At 30.0% G+C, this 16308-nt stretch overlaps 1 protein-coding gene across 1 annotated transcript in view; it reads left to right on the forward strand.

The window, feature by feature from the left end:
- The first annotated feature begins 388 nt into the window (after positions 1 to 388).
- LOC143253876 (clathrin heavy chain 1-like) overlaps positions 389 to 16308 on the forward strand; it is a 47460-nt gene continuing 31540 nt past the window's right edge. Inside the window, 6 exon segments of the mRNA XM_076508382.1 lie at positions 389 to 771; positions 7438 to 7645; positions 8152 to 8301; positions 8545 to 8663; positions 11066 to 11227; positions 15105 to 15218. Coding sequence (XP_076364497.1) covers positions 730 to 771; positions 7438 to 7645; positions 8152 to 8301; positions 8545 to 8663; positions 11066 to 11227; positions 15105 to 15218 — 795 coding nt within the window. The 5' untranslated portion in view covers positions 389 to 729.

Genomic DNA, 16308 nt, shown 5'->3' on the forward strand with positions numbered 1-16308 from the left:
AAATATGTGCCACCGTATTGTCTGTATGTGATCACATAATAAGGAAAATCGGCAGAATTTAATCTTATAATCATTATTCGTCCCTATTTATAATTAAATGTTTTATATAGTAGATTGCCGACAACTTCTTAAACAAATACTTCATTCAAAATCAACTGTAAATCATATGTAAGTTTCAGTAAACAAATTCTCTAGAACTGGTTTTTAACTTTTCTTGTTATTTGTCAGTTCAAAACTATATAAAGGTAAATATATACCTTTTGTGTAACTATGCACAAATAATTCTGAAACAAACAAGCGAAAAATGAATAAAAAAAATCAACATAATTTTTTGTTTGTTTTTTGGAGATTACTAAAAGTATTAAATGTTTATAAAACCAGGTAGCGCAACTAATATTTTAATATGTGGCACCGACAATTTTAAATGTTTTCATCCGCAAGTAATACAATTTAGTGGTATTTTATCGTTATTTTCTTGACATTGTAATTGATATTTTTCATTTCCGACAAGTTTTAGAAATTGTAAAATAGGTTTTTTAAACGCCAATTTTTTAATTTGAAAATTTATCTTAGAAAATTTTGGGAACTACTTTTTGTTGAAATTTACAGTCACTAGTCACCATGTTGGGAGGCAGTGGTTGGTACGAAGTGGTAGATGTCGCTGGTTATAACACTTAGTTTGAACCATCGGAATAGTTTAATTGATCACAGAAAAAGAAGACATTAAAAATGACACAGATACTTCCAATTCGGTTTCAGGAGCATTTACAGGTGAAGTATATAATTGTATGAAACTTATTACGGGCGAATAAAAGTAACCACAACTAAAAATTAAGTCTCATGTTTTGAAATATACAAGTTAGCTTTATTACAGAATATTTGCTGCATTTCAATGCTACTTGTAAGGTGCAATGACTGGTCACTATCATAATTTATAGTACTGTATTACTGAGTTAGGCTTAGAATTAAAGATACGCCCCCCATTCATAAAACTGAAAGTGCTCTTAATTCTTAATTTTGTTAATTCAGTTATAAACCTTAATAGTCGAAATACACAAAAATGTGTTTTGTTTTCAAATTACTCTTTTATATCAATGTAGTAGTTAATTGCGAGTAAGGTGAAAAAATGTGGGTTGAACCTAATTTCGTGTGTAAATTTATTATTACCATGAAAATTAGTTTGACGCCTACGTAGGTAGTACTGGTAACATGTCATAGGTTAATTAAGATAATTTTATAATTTCTACCTCTTGTGTTCTTATTTCTAACTGAATAAAGTTATTTTTGTTTATAATCTGACTGCACAATTTTTATTTGTAAAAGTTTGAAAGTGCAGTGTGTCTCATGTTGATTATTGCATTATTAGGCAGTATTGGCATAACTTTGAAATATTATACCATTACTGTGCTACTGCTGGCATGAGTAAAAGTAATATTATTAATACTTTAGTGGATACTATATACTTATGAAAGCACTGTATAATATATTATCTTGCCTTCAATTTTAATTTCAAAGGATTACACATGGTTTTCTATGTTTTTCAAGTTTTGGACTACAGTTAACAATGTACTAAGGGTAAAACTTTAAGAGTAAGCTGTTATCAAATGACCGCTACTGTATTATTATATTTTACAGCACGATATGTTAATATTAACTTCCAGTCAGAGCAAATATAAAAAACAGCCTGGTCATGAGTATAGCTAATTATATATACTTTTCTGTTTTTGATAATAAATTAGAATGTATTGTCACATCAGTTGAGTTGCTTTACTGTTAATGTAATTTTTGGCCATAATCCCATGATGTTCAACAACCTTATCTGAAGAGATTTAAGTTAGTCCTAAATACATATGTTAAGTTATCACTGTTAAACATAATTTATAATGAAAGTATAATAATAAACAATACATCAAAATAAAAAAATAGTGACATTTGATGTACTAAAAAATATATAGATTTCAGAGGTAAATTAAAAGTGGAGATGCCCATAAATATGTAATTCTATGTGGTAATTTTTTTTAGCATTGTAACATTAAAAAATGTATAAGCATATTGGCCATAAGTCTGTGTTAAACACTAGCATAAAATACCCATGCTCTGCTGTGGGGTTCTGGGGTCAACTCATGATTCACAGAGCCCTCAATGTACCAGTGAAATATCTCCATTATATTAATTACTCTAACTTTTCCAATGCAACAATTCTTTTATTGATTTGTCTTTTACTAACTGAACATAATTCAACTCTTTTTAAAAGCATGTAGATTTAATTTAGTTTCTCAGATTGTTTTCCTTCCTATGTTTTTATTTGAATTTGTTTCATTTTCCAATATTCTTTCATTCATATTTTGTTCTGTTCATTGCCATTTCCCAAACTTAATTCACTTTTTTTATTCTGATTTGTTTGTCTTCCAATGTTTGGGTTTGATTTTTTTTTTTTTTGAAGCCCCACTTATCTGGGTTCCAGTTAATAATTTTATAAAATTACTGATAACATGACTACATACATACTAACAAGCTGTTTATGAATGTCTTCTTTGCCAAATTACCAATAACATGACTGCATTCAAACACATACCAATAAGTCCATGATCGCATTGGTCATACTTATTTATTTTCCTGATTATATTTTGCTGCTATGGGTTTGATGCAATTGATTGAGCAAATTGCCACATATGAAGGGGTTTATGGGTTCCTGAAACAACATTGATTCTTATGCAGCGTTGCTCCAACGTGCCCCAGATGTAACTGCAACACGGACGTAGCACATTAATAATAAATATTTTCAAGATGGAGGTTGGTTGGTTGGTTTTCTACAACTAATGAATGGGACAAAGCAGTTTTTGATCATTTACTTTCATGATAATATCAGGCCCCAGATAAATTTAGGGACTTCGATAACTGGGATTGCTGTTTTTTTTTCCTAATTCACTAGTATTCTTTAACTTTTATTCCATTTCCCAAACTTATCTTTTTAAAACAAATATTTGTATTTTATTTTTACAGGTTTATTTGTCTGAACTCTTATTGCAGAATCATCAATATTTTTCCACCATTTTATTTGATGCCTTTTCTTAAACTTAATTCAAGATTTTGAAATCAATAATATTAATTTTAACTTTTCTATTTTTATTTTCTCCTTTCCACTAAGATGGAAGAAATATAATTTTTCTTTATTGGTGTTATTGCAGATGCCATTTCCTGAATTTTAAAAAAATGTATAATACAAAATTTACATGTTCAAATTTTGTAAAAAAAAATTTTTTTCTATTCTGTTGTCTTTTCTCCAGAGTTTTGTTATGTCACAAACAAAACTCTGTTTGTGATCTTATTTCCTAAATGTTTATTTAAATCAGTTCTAGTATTCTAAGGGTCTGTTCTCTAGGTTCTGATACCTTTGTTTCCATGCCTGTTACATTTGACTGGCTAAGAAATGTTTGAATCCATACCCTATTGAATCTTTATTACTTTTGGTAAAATCTTTTTTTTTCCCTAAATGTTTGCTGAATTTGTTGTGGATTTTTTTACCATTATATTTTCTTAAATAGTATTTGGCAAAAAAAACCTCCACAGAGCCAAAACATTTGGCCATATTTTTTGAGTTAAACTAAAATACCCAAGTATACTCCCTCAGTCCCCATAGTATCCATGCCAAGTTTCTGGTCTCTAGGTTCTTTCTTCTTGGAGCTATGGTGGTCACACTCACACTTATTACTACAGTTTTATGGTTTATTTAAAGTACTTTATTTTTTAAACCTTGGATTTAGTAAATACATATAGAATATTTTAATTAATAGAGGATTTAATATAATTACCAGTTTTAGTAATTTGGTCAACAAATACTGGTGTATCATTGACTTGTAATTTGTAATTACTTAGATTTTTTTTTTTTATCTTAAAGTTCAAAGAGAATAATAAAATTTAACTGGTGATTGATGCTACAGGAACTTAGTGTTTATATATTAGTATTACCTACAGTTGTATTTGTAACATTATCTCAAGCACGCACACTTGGTTAAATATTGTTTTGTTTTATGATATTAAAGAAGTCATGGATATTATAGATTAAGTGCTGGACAATGTTTTTCACTGGGGTAAGATATGTTAGGCAAAAGAAAGTTCCAATATTATTTGATATAATGTAGTAAGTATGCTAGAGCAGATGTTATACCAGTAGACCATGGATATTTAACTTCATTGAAAAGTAGTGTATGTAAGACACACAAGTTTATTTAAAGAAATGATTCACTTTTAATCCACCAGTTTCTGAATGATAGAAAACAGTACATATTAAAACTTCAAAAAGATTATACAATTCATTGAGATAATTTTGTAATTATTTAAGCTACTTTATTTTTTAAATAAGAAAACATTTTTAATTAAATATTTGAACATTATTACACAAATACATACAAGTTAACTATAAATAAATCAAAAAGTGAGATCAAATGTGTGGGTACAGCTGTATGAAAAACATGAATGATTATTTACATCAATATTACTGTTCCACACAGGCTAGATTTGTATGCCAAGCAGAATGATGGCAGTTGAAAACTGGAATGAAAATGTCAGTGTTTTGTGTACAACATAATAGTTACTGAGGAAATAGATGTATTTTTCATTGTTTGAAATGAGTTCAAATTACTTAAGTATAACTTTTCGTGGTATGTAATTTTTTTGCACAAATTTGAAAGATTGGCTAAGTCCATCTCTTCGCTATATGTTTATATTATACCATTAAAATCAAAAGTATGTGCAGTCATGTAAGAATTAGGTCAGAAGTTACATGCAAAACATTGAGTTGTATCATCTATACTGAAAAGAGGAATTACATATCCTCTGGTACCTACCAACTATTTGAGGACTAACAACAATAGTGGCAAGTGGCTCACATATTTAATCATTAACCTCCTTCAAAACCCTTAAGGAAATACTATTTGGACCAGGATCTTTATTGTTTTTTAAACTTCCCAGTTTGTTTTCTTAACCAGCTCAGAATTAATGCAGTCATCTTGTTTGATCTCATTTATCAACTGTTCAAGATGTCGGATACTGCCTAAATCTGCCTTTGTACAAACCAAAGAAAAAGCAAAAAAAAAAAAATTTAATAACTCTGACATCTCATAATCATCAGATACTGGTCTTGTTTTTCATCTCAATGGTTTCACCCCCATTTTAACGTTTTGTTTTACCCTTAATGGGTTTAAAGAAATCCTTGCTGTTAATTTTTACATTTTCAGCCAACCTTTTCTCATATATCCTTTTTTGTGTCCTATTTTTATGTTTTACTAACTTTTTAATATTTTATAATTTTCTAAACCTTTCATATTACAAAATAAACCAAAATTACATTTGTTTTCTTTATAGAACCATTTCTGATTGTATGGAGGAACTAATTTTGTTTAACTTGAATAACAAATTTACTGATATATAATATACTTCATGAAGAATTCTTATTTTTTATCAAACCTAAATTTAACTTTTTCTGGACTTAAAAGTTTCTAAATTTTACATTTTTTTGTTTTATAATGATAAAGAATGTTTAAGAATAAGAAATATAGTGCTTACCTTGTGAGCTTTCACTTTCTCTTGCCAGCTCTGGATTGTTAGCTCTGAAATTTTAAACTAATGATAGTAATTCTCAAATAAAACATTATTTTATTAAATAACACACCAATGAACATAAAATAACAATTAAGAATTATACAGTATCCTATAATATAATTTCTTTAGCTTTCTATCTATGCAACAACAGCCTTTCAAAATGGTCGTACTTTTCTCAATCCGTTCACACAGAAAAAGTTTCCAAATTAGAATTTATTTGGTTAATTCTTTATACAAGGAAGTGGGTAAACCAATACATTATTTTACAGCTCACTCTGTTGGCTTTCTGTTGGTTATAAACACAATACCTTTAAGCCTGAAAATAGATCTTTTGGGTTATATATGAAGGAAAGAGTAAAAAAGCTGGCATGACATGGAGCTCCCAAAATTCCAGGAATTATGCTGAGTAGAGAATAAGATTTAAACCATAGTTTTATTTTAGCTGAAGAATGTCAGTAGGATACAGATTACTTGACAGCACTTTGACCAGTTATTGCAGGGGTTATAAATAAATCAAATAAACCAATGTTTTAGATTAGGGTTTTGAGACATTTTCACACTAATGAAGATTGAACATATTTCTAAATGTTTTCTTGTAAAGCTATGAACTTCAAACTTGTATAATGTTAGTTTGATGCATTATCTTTGTGTTGATGTCGGGTTTATTTGTATTCCATGACAACTGAGTAGTTTAAATAAACTACTTTTATAAAGTTGTGACAGTTTGACCTGCCCATACAGAAAGGGCTAAAGTAGAAACTTTTAATGCAGTCAGTTGCAAGGCCATCCCTCAGAAGACACCAGGCCTGGTCATCAGTACCCCACCCCTAATCAGCCCTAGTTACAGTTCTTATTAACCATACTTGTGTTTGGAAAGTAAATTAATTTCTTGTTATATTTGTATGATACAAATACTGTTATATATGAATTCTGTTTAGACTGTAGCATTTCCTTGTTTAGCTGTTTCTCAATAATACATTTGCTCTTTCAGGATAATGATGTATAAAGAGGAAAATTTGTTTAAAATTTTATCATATTACAAAAATTATTGGATTATGCTTCAACATTACTCAAACGAAATCCCTTTATACAATTTCTGAGCTAAATAAATTAAAATAACTAACTGAAAAAACATAGCATTTTCTCAGTTTTAATTGGGGCATTTTTTATGAAAGATGTTTGCTTTTATAATGTTAATAGTAAACGGATATTGCGTAAACACATTTAAGGACAACAAAGGATCTGTTGGTCTTTCTGTGACATCTTATCCACCATACTAAATTTTAGAAATTAAATACATCACTCAAAGTTAGCCCTTTTCATATATTTATCATAATTTTCTTTAAATGCCAGTAACTACTTTCAACACTTGTGAAGGCATCCATTCCAAAGGTAACCTGCTATGTTAGAAAAATAAAGCTGTATTAGCTGAAGATGACTTTTGTTGTTTAAATTTATATTTGTTTTCAAGCCTTACATTAATCACTGGTAAATACAAAAAAACATAATTCATCAACACAGTCATTTCCTTGAACAAGCTTAGCCCTATCTATTTAGATATGAGACATCTTGCAGTACATTTTCCTGAAACAGTACAATCACCTGGTTGGAGAACTAAAAAATTGGGAAAATAGTTCCTGGTGAAAATATTGAGTGTCATTATATTTTTAACCAAAAAACTTTCTCCTTTTTTCTTCAAGTTGCACCTGAAATATTTCATAGGATAGAATTGAAAAGAAAAAGTATGAAGTCATCGTTATATAAAAAATAAGTTTACAAGTTTTACCACTTATGAAAGTTTGAGAAATTTTAAATAACTTTTGAATTTTGTACTAGCTCACTAATATTGGTATCAATGCTGCCAATATTGGATTCAACACACTCACCATGGAGTCTGACAAGTACATTTGTGTACGTGAGAAGGTTGGGGATTCTGCTCAGGTTGTTATTATCGATACTAACAATCCAACAAATCCCATTCGAAGGCCCATTTCTGCAGATTCAGCCATCATGAATCCTGCTTCTAAGGTTATTGCCTTAAAAGGTATGCTTTTTGTTCACTTTTGCACAATTTTATGAGTGTTGTGGGTTTTATTTTCTTGACAAACATGTGAAGGTTTGTTGATTGTTTCAGTAACTGAATTTATATTAAAGAAAGGTGTAAAATTAGTTGAGCAATAAGGATGTTTATTTTTAAACTAAATAATTATGTAGTTGATGATTCTTGTATATTGTACAATGCAAGCTAAAATTATTTGAATAAATAATTTGATCAAGGTTAGAGTTAATGATAAATATTTGACCAAATTGTTTGTAGTATTTCTTGATGATGAGAAACCCACTTGAAATAAAAATGTATCTTAGAACAGCTGGTATGGGTGTTAAGACTTTTATTGATAAGCAGAGAACAACATTTTGACCTTCCTAGGTGATCTTCAGATCTGAACAAAAGTGTTAACACCCATACCAGCTATTCTGAAATACATGTTTGTAGTATGTAACAGTGTTGTTCCTTCAAGTCGAATTCGTACATTTTATTTTTTAATTCAGCCATGAGAACTCTACAAATATTTAACATTGAAATGAAGAGTAAGATGAAAGCCCACACTATGAATGAAGATGTCATATTTTGGAAGTGGATCAGTGTAAACACAGTTGCCTTGGTGACGGAAACAGCTGTCTTTCATTGGAGCATGGAAGGTAAATACATATTCTGAAGTGTTTTTTTTTTATTTATCCATCTTCTGACAGTTACAGAGAATTTGGTATGTTTTTTACATGTTGCCAATTTTCCACATTTGTTTAACATCTCCCTTGTTTTTAATTTCCAGGTAGATATGAATTTAAAAACCACGTAAGGAAATAGCTGATAGTTTGTTTTTTGTTGAACAATTACACTTTGCACACATTAACATTATTAAAGGTAATTACTTGTAAAATTAGGCGATTCCCAACCAGTGAAGATATTTGACAGACATTCCAGTTTAAGTGGTTGTCAGATAATCAATTACCGAACAGATCATAAACAACAGTGGTTATTGCTTATAGGAATCTCTGCTCAGGTGAGAAAATCCAATATTCTGTAAGTTTGCATTTTGTTTTCTTTTTTTAAATTGACTGGAAAACTTTTAAGTTTCATTTTCTTTGTTTCTGCAGTGCATATTAGAAGGACATACAAGTATATACATATGCACACGTCAAGGCTTGACTTTTTTCCCAGTTTGATTGTCAAAAGCTTCTAGTTGCATAGCATGTTGACTTACAATTTTTGGTAGTTGACTGGTATTTAATTTGTATGTACAGTCTTCAAACTTGCTTTATTGTGTGTCAGTTTTGTTTTTTGGCCTGGTGTGGCCCGGTGGTTAGGGCACTTGCAATCTGAGGGTTGCGAGTTTGATTACCCATCTCCAAACATGCTTGTTCCTTCAACTGCGGGGGCATTGAAATATGATGATCACTCCCACTATTTGTTTGTAAAGAGTAGCTCAAGACTTGGCAGTGGGTGGTGTTGACTTAGCTGTTTTGTAGTTTTTCACTGCTAAATTGGGGATAACTAGTGCAGATAGTCTTTGTGTAGCTTTGCAAAAACATGAAGGTTTTAGTCTTGTTTTGAATTTTGTGCAGACTCACTGTCTCAACGTGGATATTAATAAGTTTTATTTTACTCATGAGTATCTTAATTTTCATAACAATTAAATATTTACAGCATTAATTGCATCTTCCTTCCACTTGCTGGTGCATTTGTTGTTTGTCTCTGTTGTCCACAAAACCTTTCCATCTAGTTGGGGGGGAAGGTTTGGAGATTTAGGAATGAATCTCAGAGCTGGGACTTTTTGTGTAGTTTATTTAGATGTTATTTGTTGAGTATGTTTCCAGATTAAATGATCAGTTTTAAAGGTCTAGAGATTATTTATTTGAGAAGGTATCAGATATGCTTAGTGAGTACGGCAAGCGACAGCAAAGTATTTTATCTCAAACAACATAGTAAGTTGGTTGACTTAGTTATTTGTAATTATGTTTAAAACATATTACAATTTTATATGTTATTACTGATGCCAGTAATATTTTTTTCATCACTTGATTTATATGAGAGCAATGGGAATTACTGATATTTCAATAAGAAAATGGTGATGTCATGACTGCAGTCATCTTGATGTCAGCAATTCTCTAAGTAGGAAGTGTTCAGAATATATTTCTAAAAAAAATGTGTGAATTTTTGTCCATTTTTTTTTCTTTACAAGAAATTTTTTCACATAAGATGTGCAACTGGTGCCTGCTGGAGGAAACCTTATGTCTTTTGTTAAGAATATTGAATTTTTTACAGTTAGCAATACTGTAACACAATTGTCTATCAACTTTTCATGAGTATTGATAGTTTTGTGATGCCACATGATAACTTGGAGCTTTTTGTTCACTAATGAAAGTACTCGGCACATTCGACGTGCTTACCGGATCTAAAAGTTCCCTGCTGGGGCAGCAGTAAGTCTTCAGGCTTACAATGCTAAAATTAGGGGTTCAATTTCCCTCAGTGGATACAGCAGATAGCCTGGCATGACTTTGTAAATAAGAAACGAACACCCGCACAGATCTGAAATTTAAATTGTTGATAAAGTAAACTGTGTGATTCTTCTACTCTCCAACCAGTGTGTAGAATCATTGGAATTCTGTATCATGTCACAAGGAAACGTTTTGTTCATGGAATGATAATTCAAAAAGCCACAGCAATTGCTGTGAAAATAATGAGCAGCAAGGGTTAATTGTAAATAAGCAGTTTTTGTTTTCTGTGATAAATATCCATGTATTTCTTGAGTGATAAAGGTTTCTGGTTACTTGAGGCTCTGGTTAGGGAAAAAAAAAGGAAAAACCAACAGTTGTCAGCTGTCAGATTCAAACCTTGCACGTGTGTGTGTGCATATATGAAAATTGTGTATAAATTTGTATTCTGAATGAATAAGACCAAATATTTGTTTTAAAATAATTTATATGTTTAATTAATGGCTCTTATTAAATTGTTCATTATTTTGTTATGGTATCTCAGTAGAAAACAAAATTATTGATTATATATATATAATGTAGTTGATTTATCACTTGATTTATGAGTTCTGGCACAAATAAGGAGGTGTAATAAAATGAATGTATGTTCTAAAGTTACTGAACTTTCAATTTTTATCGTTATTGGTTGAACTGGTTGAAAAATATTGATGAGAAAATTCATTCCTTTTAAATGATAAACAATAAAGCGTAACAAGGAATAATTTATTAAACGGTTTATTATGCTTTTGCTACAGACTTAAACTTGACTCTAGTCTGATAAACATAATGTTGGGATTCTAAATTATTCAAAGGTTTTTTATTGTCATGATGATTTGTTTAGTAAATTGGCTATTGACTTGTTACATTTAGTGAATAACAAATAAGTACATTACTAATTGGTAATTTTATGTTTTAAATTTGTTATGATTAGCAAAATAGAGTAATAGGAGCAATGCAGTTGTATTCAGTTGAAAGAAAAGTAAGTCAACCAATTGAAGGTCACGCGGCTGCTTTTGCACAGTTCAAAATGGAAGGAAATCCTGAACAGTCAACTCTTTTCACATTTGCCGTCAGGTCAGCTCAGGGAGGAAAGGTGTGTATTTGATTTTTTTTTTCTTTTCTTGTACCAGAGATTGATTTTTGTTTCCCCGATACACAGAAGTTATGTCTGTGAATTCTTATTCAAAGAATACTTGTGAAGTGTATTTGTTTAGCTTACTGGCTGACATAGTTAGAAACTGGTGGTGTAAATTTTCCAGGTGACTTTTTTTTGTTTAAATATGAAACTATGTGAACAAGCTGAAGACTGTTTTAGAATATCTAAAGATAGATGGAAATGCTGGAAATTGATGAAAAATGTGGGATAATGAATTTTGTCAGCAAAACAAACTAGTGTTTTCTTTGTGGGAGGGGGCTACACACACAGGTTGAATAGGTCTTGCAATGGATGAGATTTGAGATATAAATAACTTCCTTCTTTCAAACCATCTGTTGATTGACATAAATGACCCCTTACTGGTGTTGGTGGTGTGAACATTGAAATAGTTCAAGATGACTGAAATATAACTTTAATATAGCAGTTTTCTAATATCTAATGCAGTCAGTAGTGGGCAACATCAAAAGAGAACAATGATGTTAAGCTTGACATGGCTTTCTTAAAGTATTTGTTAACTAATTGATAAAAATTGAGCAAACCTTTTCATCACACAAATATTGAAGTGTGTATGAAAGTTAGGTTTATGTGAGTTTGTGTATGTAATCCGATGTTGTAGCTTGTACCCTGGGATCACCCCCTTTTTTAATGTGCAGTGCATTTAAAAAAAATTAAATGTCAATGTGTTTTGGTTTATGGGATAAATAATTCAGTTATATTTAATCAGAGTTTGGGATTATCTGTTTTAACACAGTCTTTTCTCATGATTTTGTCTATTCATTTAACTTCATTTAGATATAAATTATTTACTTTCACTAAAATGTGTTATGATTTTATTGACTAATGGAAAATAGTTTAATTTTAGCTCTATTGTAATGTTTGTTTTGGAAGTAAAGAAAACTTTTCATAAAAGTAACTGAATGTAGGAATGGCTAATACAAACAATTTACAAACAAGATAGCACAAACATATAGTAGTAGAATGGTAACAGAGAAAAATAGAACAAATTAAAACTAGTTTTGAATTCATACCTGTGCTGTTACCTAGAGATGACAGAAATGCCATCCCTACTGTTTACATTATTTTGGGAGGATTAATATTAGCTATCCTTTTGTTTTACTTCCTTATTTAGAAAACTTTTTCCTTACTTATTTTTTAATGCAGTGTTTCAACAGACACAGGAAGGTTGAATTTATAACCAAGTTCTAAATACAGTGAGGTTCCAACTGTAATATTTAATGTTTTACTATTATTGACTGATAATTCCTGTTTCACTCTGTACTCAAGCTTTTTAAAGGAACATCAAGTATTCTTAAGAAAGCTATCTTCAGGGGATAAAGATAACATATACACTAGAATTATGATTTTTTAAATTGCTACTAATTATTAACAATACTTAAAAGCAGATACTCTATTCAAAACTATGCAACCTCAGTGAAAATGTTTGACACCATTGATCCATTACTTTTAAATATATAGTCATTATTTGTTTCATATATCTTCTGTCATTTAAATATACTCAATGTGTTTCACTTGTAGTTGTGTATAACCAAAAAGGGTCAAACAGTGTATGAGTTGATGAAATTAGTAATGAGTTTTTAAATTTTGACAATCAACTAAGTTCATGGGGAAGTTTTTGTATGTCCTTTTTTTTTGCAGTGGTGTTTAGTTGAAAGAGTTAAGATTATACACTGAAAATCACATTTCTATTATGCAAAAATGATAGTTGTTAGGAATAGTAAAAAAAAAATGTTCATTTTGAGTTGCAGAAAGAGGCTTAGATATCTATATTGGTTGGGAAAAAAGCAAAACAAGTACTTGTGCTGGTGTTTGTGCCTACTTAAATGAAGTATAATTGCAGTTAGAATTAAAATAACATTTATTAGAGACTGAATATTTTCTTTTTCAGATTCAAAATGGTTTTGAAATAGTTTTACTCTTTTATTTTCATGGAATGAAGTTAAAATATGTGTGTGTGTTCAAAACCATGTTTCTGATAACATTTTAAGTTCAAAAATAGGGCAGTATGTTGTGTTTTTTTATGGTGATGTCTAATGTTTAACTGTTTTGTGTCCATATTAAAATGTAAGAAAAATTGTTAAAAATTTAGTGTATTTTTGTTGTTCCAGTTATTCTGTTGAATTTTACATGCTTTCTTTCATTTGGCAAATATTCTTGGCTAGTGAAAGTGGGTAAAGCTGTTTTTTGTTTAACACCCAGTTTTGTATTTACTGCTTGCTTCTTTAATGTATATAATTGAAATTTCCAGTATTTTCTGATTGCTGTGTGATAGTCTTCATTTGTATCCAATCTTCAGATTATGATCTGTATTTTATTTTGTGCTTAAGGGTTTTTCATTCACTTTGTTCTTATGAAGTTCTTTTCAAATATCAACAAATGTTGAATATAGTAGACTTAATTTTCAGAATTACAACATGTTCATGTGTTTTTATTTTGATCAAATTCATAGCTGACATGGCTGTACTTAAAGAATCTTTTTGATCACTTGAATGTCCATATTACTCAATGTTTCAAAATCACTATCTTCTCATTTTTATCCATCCACTGCTTTGCATATTGGTTTGCCCCTGTCCATTTGTTGTTTGTTCAATCCATTACCCAGAGTCATAAGGATGGATTTTGACCAAACATATAAAACAGGTATTACATACCAGGTTCTAGACCTGATTAACATTGAAGGTAAATTTTATTTGAAGGACTTAAATTTTTAGTATAACATTAATGGTGAGTGTAGGTTTCCATAAACACAGTTTACATTTGTTTAGGTAGCATCTGAGAAAAAAAAACCCAAAAAACTGAGTTGTCTCATAAATGTAGAGTTAATGAGGTTTCTAGAGACACAACTTTTATTTTGCCATATTATTTAAAACTGATAATTTTAAAAGCTATTTTTACCATCAGAATTGCAGTATTTTTTTATTGTGAAAACGTTTTTAGCATTTTTGACAACTTAAACTATTCAGTTGTAGAATAAGCCATTCTTTAAATTGGTGCCATAACACAGAATGTGCATGCCCTTTCAGCTGTTAGGGTGTTATAATGTTAATCAGTCCAGCTATTTGTTGATAAAAGAGTAGCCCAAGAATTGGCAGTGGGTGGTAATAACTAGCTGTTTCCCTCTAGTCTTATACTGCTAAATTAGGGACTGCTAGTGCAGAATGCCCTCAAGTAGCTTTGTATGAAATTCAAAAAACAAACATTTTAAATTGGTATAAATCACATTAGTTTTTGTTTGTTTGTAAAATTTCATATTGATATTTGACTATCAGATTTCATGTACCAAATCTTAGAGTATAAAGTGAACAGGTTAATATGTTAAATTATTTTTGAAGCTTTCTCATAATACTTAACTACTTGAGGTTAATTCTGAGGGTGAAAGTGTCATACCACACATTTCTGATTTTGTTTACACCTTCTAAAAATAGTGATGAAATTCTAGTGATACTTGTTGGTGCTTATGTCTTCAAGTTTTTAGGAATGTGATTGGTCAATTTGTTGACAGTACAGTGTTTGTTTTACTGTTGAAGGTTTACACAATGTATTCAAACATTTACAAACAATGCTTAAGCTAAAAGTGCAACATGTTTAGAATAGTGTAATAGTAAACAGGCTTACAGTATTTGTATATTTCATATGGAAGTTTAAAACAAGGAAACTAACAAATGTATTACTGAAATGAACTTTTTTTTTAATACTTTGACAATTTAAAATTTCTATAATTGTCACTTTTACCTTTTTTGAATGTCCTTTTACAAAGTAATTTGGTTTATAAGGTTTTTTTTTGCTTAATTTCTAGCTTCATATTATAGAAGTTGGTCAAGCTCCAGCCGGGAATCAGCCATATCCAAAGAAAGCCGTTGATGTCTTTTTCCCTCCAGAAGCTCAAAATGATTTTCCTGTAGCCATGCAAGTAGGTTTTCAGAACGTTTTCTAACAATAAGTGGTAGATTTTATGAGTATTTGTTTTTAAATTATGAGCTTGGTTGATTTGACCCACCATGCAACCTCTACTTGTATAGTCTACAGGTTGGATATTACTATTGGGCTGAGGAATAATTCATGAGCGTTTTTTCAAGTTAAAAAAAAATATTCATAAATGAAACGCTTTTGCAAAATATTTCATGTCATTTGGTAGATAATTTTTTGCTCTAATAGATGGTGTGTTTGATTTTCACATGTCTTTAATTTTTGCTTTCATTTTCAGCTCATTAAATGGAATGTCAAGTGGACAAAATCGAGCATTTTCGACACCATCTGCTTTTCGCAGTTAATTTCTTGCAATTTCGTTTAAAACAATGCATACTACATACCTAGGTATTACATGAAATAAAGTATCATAATAAATGTTTTGGGTGTAATGTGTTCATACATTGAAGTATTGTATAGTCTTGCATGTAATGCTTGAATGAAATTATTTAAAAATGCTCACGAATTATTCCTCAACCTAATAAGTTTTAATATTTGGAAAGTTTAAAAGTTGTTCAGTAAACATAAATCTTTCATGTACAGAATTCATATTTTTCAGTGAAGTATTTTAAATAAACTAAAAAATTCTCCTTGAATATATTGAGTATTGTTTTGAATAGCTGTGTGCAAAGCAATTTTCATGTTAAGATTAGAAGTACTTCATTTCATTTATATAATCCCTAAAACCTCCTTAGTACATTTAGAATATTTGTTTTCAGTAAAATTTTATATTTTGTTTACCCTAACTCTATACAACACTGGTCAGTTCGAGTTTGGTTAAAAAAAAATAAATTTAACTTTTCTTTCTATAATGACTTGAGATTTCAACATGAAACTACATTCATTTAACCTAAGTAACTTTAATAACAGTATACATTTATTTATACTTAAATTTTATTGTTGTCCTTTGATCACTGTTTAACTGCTGTTTGTGTTGTTATAAGTTGTAAATCACTTGGTGAACATGGAGCTCATGTTATGCTCTTGAATGACATTTCCCATGAGCTGCTCATGTAGTGCCTTGTCATACAATA

The sequence above is a fragment of the Tachypleus tridentatus genome, chromosome 6 (assembly GCF_004210375.1).
Source record: "Tachypleus tridentatus isolate NWPU-2018 chromosome 6, ASM421037v1, whole genome shotgun sequence".
Classification (NCBI taxonomy): Eukaryota; Metazoa; Arthropoda; class Merostomata; order Xiphosura; family Limulidae; genus Tachypleus; species Tachypleus tridentatus.